The sequence below is a fragment of the Melozone crissalis genome, unplaced genomic scaffold (assembly GCF_028551555.1).
Source record: "Melozone crissalis strain CALT ecotype California unplaced genomic scaffold, PUWL_Pcris_2 ptg000013l_1, whole genome shotgun sequence".
Lineage (NCBI taxonomy): Eukaryota > Metazoa > Chordata > Aves > Passeriformes > Passerellidae > Melozone > Melozone crissalis.
Genome location: NW_026535791.1, coordinates 64257847 through 64270219, shown reverse-complemented (window position 1 = coordinate 64270219; position 12373 = coordinate 64257847). Strand labels below are relative to the sequence as shown.

Genomic DNA, 12373 nt, shown 5'->3' with positions numbered 1-12373 from the left:
AACCTGAACAGCTTCAGAATTGACGTGTTTCCCACATAAGATATCAGACCTGCCTTTGTAATTTCTTCTCTAACTACTTCATGACCCTATGGACTCTAAACATACACCAGAGCTTATTAGTCCAGAGCAAAAGTCAAACTTGGTTATAATCAGAATTTTAAAAAAATTAAAAAAAAAAAAAACAAACATAAGAAAACTTTTAATAGATGAAACATTTTTATCATTTTTGCTCCCTAGGGCAACAACTCTGAGTTTTGGAACATCAAGTCAAGGCTCTTTGGTGAAGTGTGATGCTGCCAACGTATTGGAGGATAGGGACAGAGTCAACGGAAAATGGACCAGCAGAATTACATCACAAACAACAGCTCAATGTCCAAGCTAAATTCAGTGAATCTGAAATTAAAGACACAATGGTGTTCTTCAACCTCCACTCAGAGGGCTATTTAGGAGGTGAAGAGATGTGCCTATGAAAAAAAAAAAAAAAAAAAAAGCCAGGGAACTTTCAACCCTCATAATACAAGGAAACATTCTTATGAAGTTGCTTACATTTTTTCTGTTGCCAGCCACTTTAACCTATTTCTCAGCTGGGTTAGAAAATGTGTCCCAATAACAACAAACCAGGTAGGGGGTAGGAGTGAAGGAATTTAGTTATTTTAGTTAATAAACTAAGTCTGTTACAGAGATTTTTTTTTAGTGCTGACAGATTTTTGCCTTCCTCTTTATAACAACAATGGAAGGACTGTGCTGGACTATCAACAAGTACAAAATCGTTCGGAAGTTTATTAGACATACAGGGACATATTTGTGTTGCTGATCTGTCTGGATGGCCTCCAAAAAAGCCAGTTGCTTGATGTAGGTCAGCCAGAGTACAGAGCTTTGCATGACAAAAGAAACCACAACGCAGTCAAAAAGCAAGTGGGTATTTTACCCTTTATTCTCCATTGACCATTGTTCTATTTTTGAGCTTACTTTACTACTGTGGTTTTCTTCCTTCTTTGGATTTTAGTTAAATTCTCCTTAGGCTTACTAGCTTGACATTTTCTTCTTTTTTTTTTTTTTCTTTTTTTTTGGGGGGGGGGGGTAAAAATGAAGGAATCCTTTTTACTAGGTCACTTTTCCCAAATCTCACTGCTCTATCTATAATTTAAATGAGTCATTAATGCACAATATCCAAATAAAGCCTTGTGAATTTGGATCAGGCGGGTATAACAAGGTTTCTGACTGTTATGGAACTGATTATCACCCATTATGTAAAATACACATGGTTTTCACAGCTGTGCAGAAATAGAAAAATCTTAGTTTGCGTCTTAGCCTAACAATGCTAAATTCTGAAACAGATCATATAGAAAGCGTTTGATGTTGGCTGCCAGGTGAGAACTGGGTCCCCACTAAAATCCAGAAGGCATTTTGCTCTTCCTTTCCTTGCAGCCAAGATTGCAGCTTGTCACAGACTGCAAATATGAATTCCTTTTGCTCTTTTTTTTTCCAATTTTCTTCTCCCACACAAATCAATCCTGCACTCATTCAGTTTTATTAGATTTACTCTCAAATCATCGTGCTGTAACTGAGAACAGAATCAGACCCAGCAATGCATTTTGTCTTCAAAATAATTAGCTGCATTCTATACAGTCTCCCATTTCTTTCCAGCTATGTATCCTCTCTGAAGAACCTATATACTGAATTTACACAAGCTGTGTAACAAGAGTCCTTTTATAACATGGACTACCATGATTGGAGAGAGCCTTATAAAGACAGAGCACCACACTTGAATAATTCACGTGCATAGAATCCACATACAGACCCAAAGTTATTGACCAGGCAGAGTAAGTTTTTCTGATCATCACACTGTGCCTTTTTTAAAATAAAGTGCTATTTGCTTATGGCTAAACCTTATATGTGGCTATTGCATGCACATTTCAGGCTGCATTGTCAAAAACCAAAACACCTTCACCAAAAATGATGGAGCCTAAGCACTAGGGCAATGACAATTTTTGTTGGTTTTGGTTTGTTTGCTTGTTTGTTTGTTTCCATTTTATTTTGCATTCCAACAGAATTTTTGTCAAACATAGAGCACGTGAACACACAACACTTTCCTTCACTGTTCCCCACACAGAGCTGTTCACAGAAGAGGGAATACTAAGGAGGAATGTTTCTAAAGCCACAGACAACTTCTCCACTTATTTCAGGTTTTGTGGTTTCTCTTTTTTTGTTTGCTTGTTTTTCTTATATTTAATATTATGACAAAACATTATAAGAAAAGCTTCCTTTAAGTAGTGTGAATATCAAATAGTATTTGTCAATCCCTGAATCATGCTATTCAAAGTGCTTAAATCTACACTAAAAATAGAAGAACAGAAAATTACTTCCCATGTGGCTAAGGAAAGACCTACCCATTGTCAAATAATTACATCCTACATTAATTCCACATCCCAGTCTTTACACCAGGGCATGTAAAGGGGAAAAGAATAATGCATTGCTTTCAGAGGATCCTGGGGTATTTGGGACTGTTGTGATTTAAGCCCAGATGGAAATTAAGCACCCCACTGCCACTCACTCAACCCCTCCCCTTCTCCTCCCCTCAGCCCAGTGAAAACCAGGACAGGCATCCAAATGAATGAAGGAAAATGCCATCAGTGCCTGACAGGTGTCTGTAAGAGCAAATAAATAATAGCTTTCTTAAAGCAAACGTGCAAAGTTCTCTTAAAATTGTATGTGACCTGGCAGCCTAATTTCCATTTTGTGGATGTTTGGCACATGTCCAGAGACACTATAATAAAGAACAGGTTGTAGAAAAGGACTTGAGCTTAATCTCAGAGAAATAAACATTTTAAGCAAATAAAAGTGTACACCTCAAAGGTCTGTTAGCTTCTTATGCAGATGCTGAGATTTCTTGACTTTCACAACAGAAGCACAGTCATTTGCTCCCACACTGTCAGTTCTGGATTGCTCCCACAAATATCCCCCAAACTGCAGCTTCTCCACTCACTTCTCATTAAGACCAAAATATTATAAGCTCTACTTTTCTTGTTGTGACAATCATGATGAGCAAACCCCACAACATCCATTATATTGGCCGATATCATTCAGCTGCCACAAAAGCACCTAAAGCTAATTAATTACATAAATAGACTCTGAGGCCTGTGTGCCAGGACACCAGTTACACTTCTGCCAGGGTAAATCAAACCCAAGGCTCTATGACAGTGTGCTGCAACCAGTAACTCTACTCCAGCTCCTCTGCTTCTGCCAGCAGAGAGCTTGGCCTGAATTTGTTGTAGAGCTGCACCACTCCTCTCTCCTTCTAAAACCAGAAAGGACTTCCTGATTTAAAACATAAGTATGAGCAAGGTGCTTATTTAATTTGTCTCAAAGATGTCTGGATGTAAACACAGTGGTGGGCTTTTATTCTTCCCTGTCAGCCATGGTACATGCATTATTTGCAACTCCTCAAAGATGGAATCATACATAAAAATAAAACTAATTTATTTATTCATTAAAGTGAATATTTTTTTTAATACTTCCAGGTCTGATTTAAATATTAATTTTGTATAAATAAAGTTTATTCTGAAAACAGTTATATTTCTGGTAATCACGTCATTTTTTCTGCCTGAGTTCTTACTGAAATCATGTTGAAATTAATAAAGTTTTATTTATCGTTACAAGCTAAAACCAAATGAAAGAAGATTTCTTAATCTTGAATATATAATTTTAAAGCAAATACAGTTTCTGGAACATTAAAATACAAGGGACTCTGAAATCCACAGGAAAATAATGTTTTGCTCTTACTTTTTTTTTTTTTAAAATAACACTTTCTATAATACAAAGTGACAAACCATCTACAATACTGTCTTTTTTATTCCCCTTTGGTTTGGAAGTCATCACTGTACATATCAGCAGGACTCTGCACTTCAGTGTCTATTGCCTTACTTGTCTTACTCGCCTGACATTTGCAAATGTTATTTGCAAGATTTTGAAAGTTGAGAAAGGAAAAAAAATAAAAGAGTGCTTAAAAAACAAAATCCACAACCACATTAATACTTTTCCAGGACGTGTTAAAAATAGGGTTGCTTTTATATTTATAAAAGGGATACAACCAACTCATTCTTAAAATAAGAATTAAGAAAGAAACCAAACCCAAGAAAGCAAAAAACCGGCTATAGTTTCTACACACTCTAGTGACTACTGTGAAGCAACTGATACAGATTGGGTATTTTCTCTTGTTTGACAGGTATCTACTAAGTTACATGTTAGATGGTCAGACTGTAGTGTTACCCCAAATGGGGGTCTTTGTAAGGGCAGGGAAGGAGCAGTGCACATTATGGGAGTAGAAATGAAACTGGAGCTCTCAGTGAGCAGTGGGGTCCTTCTAAGAACAAAAACTCTCCAAAAGAGGTGAGCTGCAGCAGGCATGGCTAGGCAGGCCAACAAAATGGATGGTGCTTCTGATATCAACATAGCTTTGTCCAAGCATTCCCAAGAGAGGTTATAAACAAACAAACAAAAAAGTCTAAAACTATACTAATGAAGCAAAAAAGTTTCCTATCTATACAGCAGTCTCTTCATTTAAAAAAAATGTAAATATACAAATTCCAATGACATATAAAACAAAGTCAAAAATGTGAATGGGAAGAGACATGGGTAAAACAGGAAGACTGATGCTACAAAGAAATTGCAAAAACATATGTACAAGACCCTGTTTTTCCTCGTTTGTTATCGATTGTAATGCATGTTTAACAGCAGCAGTCGAGGATGTAGTTCCAGGCACCAGACTGCAGACTCTGCTCCTACTCAAGGGGGTTGGCAGCCCCTTGCATGTCGGTCACCAAATGACACTGGATATACTGGTCTCCCGTGGCAGGAGGGGCAGTATGGCACTGTTTGTGTGAGCCTCTTCGGGGTTCTGCTCCCTGTTAGTTTTTGTCTGTGGCCGCTGCCCGTTTATAAGTGTCATGGGGATGTTGCAGTAGGTGTGCTGGTTACCTATTGAGGTAAGAGGCAGGGTGCCAGCAGGAGGTACATCGTACTCATAGCTCCGGTAATAGTGTTTCTGGCGCATCTGTGAATGATATGTGTTATGAAAGGTGGAGCGCAGGTCTGGATGGGCAGTGGCAAGAGCGGTGGAGGTGGCAGCAGCCATGGAAATTGCGGAGACTGTCTGCAGTTCCCCAAAGGGCCCCTGCTCACTGACATCTAAAACCTGCTCGTTTGTCATGGGTTCAATCCTCTTAAAAGGCATTTCGTACTGTAAACGTTTCCAGAACTTGGAATTCAACTTGTTGCATTTTGGTCCGTGCCATTTAATGACAGTGAGGAGCTTGATGGTATGTTTTAGGGCCTCAACCTCCTGGTAGTTCATAACTCCTCGTAGTTCACTGCATTCAATCAGTATCACTTTGATTTCTCCCGTGACTAACATATTTCGAAGCCTTGTTTCCAGTTCAAAGATGCTCCAACCTCTTCTTACCACGTAACTTGGAGTCATGACGATGATCAGTCGCTTGCTTTGGTCTACACATCTTGCCACGTCTTCAATGTAGGCTACAAAACAAAACAATTGCTCAAAAAGCAATCTAAGAAAACAGTCTGCTCTCATAAACTGGTGAGAAAGAACAGAGGCAAATCCCTGCTCCCAGATGATCTCACTGAAATATGCAAAAACATCATTTATAAATGTGCCGGGCTGGCCTGGCAGAGCATGATCTTGAGCAACCTGCTGTATGTGGACCTGCTTGAGCAAGGAGGTTGGAAAAGATGACATCTACAGGCCCCTTCCAACCTCAGCCATTCTGTGATCCTGCAAAACATCTACTCTCACATGTGCTATGGATTGTGAGTGTTTCTTCATGAGCTGTGGCTTTGTATCATCTACATTGATATTGGAACAAATAAGCCCATCATGATTTTTACCTTTTAAAAGGCAAGGTCACGCAGCTAGACAACAGAGCAGCAGCCATGTGCTTCAGGACCTCAGTCTCAAATGCAAATGATACTCTAAGTTGTTTTGGTAGGCTAAGATTCTGTTTTTCCTACATGCCCCTTCCGCACGCATTCATAAAAATTGTTATTTCCTCCAAATTAGTGTTTAGTGTGCTGTAGATTTAAAAAATATCCATTAGATTGCTTGATGTTCTATGTTGTTTGTCTATACCAAGCATCCTTTCTTTTATCTTTCATTAAAGGTATTGAACTTAGTCACTGTCTATATGGTTACACTGAAGTCGCGAACAATATTACAACAACTAACAAAATATTACTGCACTTATGTTGGAATATGTGAGAGGAACATGAAAAAGATCTACTTGTACCAGCTGGAATCAATTCTAGTATTCAGTCTCTGAGAATGATCAAGTACATCCACTATAGAATTGGCTACAGTGGACACTGACAGAATTTACTCCTTTTTTTCTGGTGTATTTCTCAACCATTATCTTAGTCCGAACACAGTTTTTTCCTTCCTGTGTGAATTTCTGTAATATTTAGAATCATGGATATATTTCCAAACAAAATCTAAGGAACTGAAAACACAGAACTTGGTATTCATTCCTAGATGTGCAAGTTCTCAAAAAATCTGAAAAATGTTAGTTTCTTTCATTTCCTTTACTTATGCATCCCCTTTCTGCACTGTTTTACCTTCAATTAAAACAATAACAATTACTAAATAATGATCCTCTTATCTGGGAAATGCACATTAAGGTTTGGTGGCTTATCCTCACAGTTCTCGAAAACAGATCACATTCTGAAGGAGTAGATTTAGAAGCAAGACTAAAACAATCCCTGCAATCACTCATTTTCTCATTCAATATCACATGAAAATAAAGATATTACTTACTTCCTGTGGGAATCAAATCTCTGTCTGGTATGAACAACTTGTATCCATAATGCTTTTCCAGCATATCTGGTAGAATCTCAAGAGCAAATCTTTCTTCTTCTCCAGTTTCTTGATTCCACTGGTCAGGATCCACTTTGGTATAAGATAGATATGCATCATAATCTTTGTTGTCTAAGGAAAGAGGGAAATTAAGTTAGTTTATTCCTTATTTTAGCAGTTTTCCCAGATATTTCCCCAGGTATTATTTCTGGGAGAATTTTCTGGGAAGAGGAAATAGTTTAGATAAAATGGCAAGCTTTCACCCAGTCTCCAGATATGCATCCATTCAGCTTTTCTGTTTCCCCTGGTAGGGATAATCCTGAGTTACACAGACACAAAGAAGAAAGGCTCCATATCCATAGACAGAAGTCAGCTTATATAAGGATCTGAATGAAGGAAATCCAGTCAACAGCAGGGTCACAGCTCATGAGCACAAAAGTCAAAAGTCACTGAGAATTTTCATTCTTCTCTAGCATAAAAGGAGGATGAAGAACATGGAAATAACTGGGCTAATATAAATGTCTCTGCTGCATAGTAAAAGTATTTCAGTCTTGCCAGAATTTTACTATAAATTTAGGACCTGAGGCTGAAATGCTCTAAGTGTACATATAGCATTTCTTGTAAAACTCTTTAATTCTCCAGGTCTGAAATTATTGCCAAGCTTAAATCTTTCCAGCATCTGCTCCTGATAATGTAATTTAAATTTCTTGAATTCTATGCATTTAAATTTGCAAATTTAATGTTGTATTAATGTAAATTTCATCACTTAACAGTGTGCTACTTCAATGTGAGAAATAACCATGCCTGTGTTTTAAATGTGCTTGGTGTGCCTACTTGAAAGACTGAATCAAAAGAGCTGCCATTAATTTTCATTAGGAGGTCAATAATGCCAAGTGTTCTGGAACTAATTCAGTGGAATAAGAGGTCACGTTTTGACTTTTGTTGTGAAGAAAGCAGAGGAAAATCAATGACAAGAGTAATGAAATGTTAACATCCTTCTAACTCTCTTGACAACATTATGAACAGACTATCCAGAATATCAATTGCTTATAAAACAGATCTGATTGAATATTCTAAATACTGTGTGTCATAAGTAATGTTATATTCAGTCAGTGCTGACTTCATTTATTTATTGAGCAGCTTCTTTCTTCATTTTACACCTTTTTGTAGTCTGGTAGCATTATTTTGAAAAATCTGCCAGCTGTAGGGTGGATGGAAAGAGTGTAAATGAAATTAATGGAGCGGTGCTAATCTTGAGCAGTCCTCTCTCCCTTCTGAGGAACCATGTTCACTATGCTAATTAACATTTGCAGATGACAGAGCAAATGTGGTTGCACTGTTACTACTTTTAAACTTTCTAAACCCATGAAATGGCCATTCTGAGCTCATTCTGTGCCCTGCACATCTTTCGTGCAGTATTATCTATTGCATTGTTATAGCCACAGGGAAAAAAAAACAACAAACAAAACAAGCGAAAGAAAAAACAAACCCAACCAAAACAACAGCAAAAAAAAATAGAAACTAAGAAAAAGAGAAGCACTGCCTTTCATGGGTCACACTTTCCAGGATTTTTTGGAGTATTTATAAAAACATGTCCTGTAACAACAGAAAAGCATCTCCTGTCTTTGATAATGCCTTAAAATAAGATGGATTTGATCAAGTATGATGTAGAAGGACATACACTGCAGGTTTTTGTTTCTGCAGTTGGACAGTGATAACCCAGCAAAAGAGTTACCACACAGTGAGGTCAACAAATATATGGGGAAATTATTACAACTGAAAAAATGCTGGTGCTGCAGAGACATATTCTATTGTCATCCATTAATGGTCATGACCATGGTACATGCTTGAGACAAGTGCTGCTCTGTTCAGTCTTTGAGTAAAGATGAGAATACATCATTTTTCAAAGAGATAAATAGGAAATAATGTAGAATTCAAACTGTTTTAAAGGCTGAGTAATGCCTGCTAAGATACAAACACACATTCTTACTTGGAGGGGATTATTTGTGCTGTGACATTGTTTTACTGCATATGCAAATATCGCACTTATGCATTTAGTCAAAGTACACATTTTTTCATATCATGGAGGCTCCAGCATCTCAGCATCTCCCCTAACTACAGCTGCATCATCCTGCATTGCAGGAAAAATATCTTTCCCTCCTAGTTTTACTAGTATTTGTAGGGCAAAGAATGGTTGGGGTCTAGGGTATATCTGCAGAGATGTTTTTGGGCATCAGGCACGGGGCAGCTCTGGATTAATTCATCAGAATGAGGTCAAATGCAGCTTGTGCTCAAGGTGTGATGCGTTCAGTCCACAAATGTTTCAGTCAGCCCCAAACCACGAGTACTGCAAGACTCCTGGCAAAACAGACTGAGTTACAAACTGTCTTATCAACTCAACCATTCAATGGAGCTGAAAAGGAGAAGATTTTAAGTGAGCAATGGTCATGGAGCCACACTCAGCCACAGGTTTCTATAGACCTTAGGGGTAAACACTGAGGGTCAAACCTCATCTCTATTAATAACACATGGAAAGATTACTTCACTTAGTGGCTCAGGTTTCTAGGCAAAGCACCCATTGCATCATTGGAGCATGCATTCTTTAATCCTGCCCATTCCTTTTGGTACTCATCTAAATGCAGAGTATGCTGTCATGCTCCCTGTAACTTTCTACAATGTTAATCCAACAGAAGTGATATAAATTTTTAGGGGACGACGCTGTAAATGTTTCTTGTTATTCCGAGGATGTGCTCAGCAGCAGTCACTTAAACGCTCCGGTGTAAGCATAAAATGAAACCCAGACTCTATATGCATCTACTTTTTCACATGCAAATGGGATCTTTGGGTAAGTAAATTGCTATCAGACATCTAAGAACTCATCTGTATGCATGCTCTCTTAACAGCTACACATGAAGAAATGATAAGCTGGTGCCTACAGAAAGAAAGATAAAACTCCCTCTTCTACAGGGACCATCAAGCACATTTAACATCAAATTTGCATTATAGATGTATGTGTTTTCTAATGATTTCCATGTTACACTGCAAGAAGTCAGCAGTTTGGGCCTTTGAGGGTTTATTAAACTTAAACATTGAAGATATTCCTGCTAATATGGGACAGAAAAATCATAATGAAAAATTAAAAAAAACCCCAAAACTTTCTAGAGTATTTTTTTTCTTATCAGCCATATTCAAGCCAGTGACAAATTCTGACTTTTAGCTGGCATGATAGATTTTAGCACATGACAGATTAAGAGATCAAAACAAGGAGAAATCCCACAATGTTGTCTTTTATAATGAACCTTATTTCAATTAAGCTCTAAGACCTAGAGGATGGAGTCAGTTTATGTGTCTGTGCATCCTGAACTCCTCAGATTATTTTGCAGTGCCTTCAGACCTATTCAGTGCAATGGAGGCAGCTGACCATGCACAGGATTTCAAGGGGAAACAGGAGATTGGATCCTTCCACATGCTGCAGGGAGCTGGAGTCAAACTGATACGGGAAACTTTTGTCTTCAAAACACATGATCTGTTCAGGAAAGGTTACAAAGAACCTGTCAAAATTTCTCAGAGACTGTAGTTGCTTAAAAATTATGGCATTTCTTAATCTGTATTTGCTTCACTATTTTAGGGGCTACATTTAATATATACATTGGGATAGTGGTTATCCTTAATATAATGAAAAAATGTCATTTAATGCTGAGTTGAATAAACCACTCAAATCCTAGGTCTTTCAAAAATACTTCTACTTTTCTTCACACTATTTACTGTTGCTGATGTAACATTTTCTATTATTTTTAAATGTCAAGCCCTTTTAATGTTAATAAAAATTAAGAACTACCCACACAATTTTTCCATAGCATAGTATATTTTAAATGTAGCATTCCTCATGATAGTTCACATTCTTGTGCAAGTGAGTGATGTTGAATTGTATGGGAATATCCTTTTTTTCTACTTTGCATCTGAACTTTTTAACCTATAACAATCTCTTAGTTTGAAATTCAAAGATGATCTTGGTAATATTTTATTTTTATATATATATATATATATATATATATATATAATAAATTGCACAATTCTGTGAAATAGGAAGAGAGAAAAAATAAGGAATTTTCCTTAGAATTAGGACATTTCATGTACAGAATCTAGAAAAATCTCATATTCAGTAGAGACATAAATTCAGTTTTTATTGTTTGAATTGCATTTTCGATGTAAATAAATAGCATAAACAAGAAGAGTTAAAGGAAACAGCTTTCCAGCAATAAAATTGTAATTAAATAAGAGAAAAATCCCTTTTTGCGACCAGTAATGTTTAGAAAGAAGAGAGCTGCATTTTTCTAAGGTGATTTTAATAGAATTTTAAATTGATATTCATAGAGCAGGACTTCTTATCGTCACAATTTGCCAATAGCCAATAAGAATATATAAACGAGTGGTGAGACTGCTATTGCAAACTTATTTTGTGCATCCCCAGGGAAGATTCAGTAATTGCAAAGTCACTAACTTCAGCAGTAATTTCAGTCTAGCTATACCTGCATAGCATAATCATTAACACAAGTGCTTTGGTGGTGCTTAAACCAATGGTAAAAGTTATATTTGAAAGTTAATAACTTTGTCACACAGAAACCTGAAGAATCTTAAAGCACTGCCAATACTTGCTGCTTAAGAGTTTCACTGGGATGAAACCCAGGACACCACCAAGAAGTATCTCTTATCTGCTCTTGTCCTGGACAATTAATAAGACGTTATCTGGGCATTCCCATAGGTTCACCCATGAACCCTGCTAGTCTTTTGCAGCTAAATAATAGCAAGGACAAAATCATGATTACATAAGGACACCCAGGTGCAACAGGAACTACAAGGAAGAGCCAGTTTCATCAGTCTCCTAATTTGAGCATTGATTTGCTTTCCCTCAGCACGAAGCAGAAATTCATCTCTCATGAAAGGGCAAACAGCCCAGCCAAGAAACATTACAGATGTCACGTACCAAACCCAAACAAGATTTCCGGAACTGGGAGAGCTCAGCAGTGGCACGTTTTGATCTTATTGGGAGCACTTTGCTTTATTTCTTTATTTCAGAAATATGGTGGAAAACAAACAAACAAACAAGCAAGCAGCCACTTTTCCAGAACTGAAACTCCCCAGGCCTGGGCCCAGTGGCCTCCCCTGTAACAGAGCTGCACAGAGGCTGTGGCTTCCTTCAGTTCAACAAGGTTTCCATGGCACAGAGAGCTGAGCAGAAGACTGAGGACACCACAATGAGCCCTTGACCAATACTTTAGAAACATCTGGTGGAACTTAAAAGCACCAAGGGTCATTGTGAAGGTCATAATTTCAGCTCTCAAACAAAACTCTCGCTTTTTAGCTATCAGTGGCCTACAGTCTTTTTTATTCCTTGAGCCTAAAGTTTGACTTCTTCTGTTTAAAACACGTTTAGTCAGGTTTGCCTTCAATTACTTCTTGTTTTTGCCAGCTTCTTAGTGTAAAATATCTTCTTTTCTCTTTTTTTTC

General features: G+C 37.5%; 1 protein-coding gene across 4 annotated transcripts in view; it reads right to left on the bottom strand.

The window, feature by feature from the left end:
* Positions 1-1116: 1116 nt before the first annotated feature.
* The window catches only part of IL1RAPL1 (interleukin 1 receptor accessory protein like 1), a 687620-nt gene continuing 676363 nt past the window's right edge, over positions 1117-12373 (bottom strand). For all 4 annotated transcript variants that reach the window (XM_054271408.1, XM_054271409.1, XM_054271410.1 and 1 more), the window contains 2 exons: positions 6827-6997; positions 1117-5535 (listed from right to left, as the gene is read on the bottom strand). In XM_054271408.1, coding sequence (XP_054127383.1) covers positions 4817-5535; positions 6827-6997 — 890 coding nt within the window. In that variant the 3' untranslated portion in view covers positions 1117-4816. The remainder of the gene's footprint in view (positions 5536-6826; positions 6998-12373) is intronic.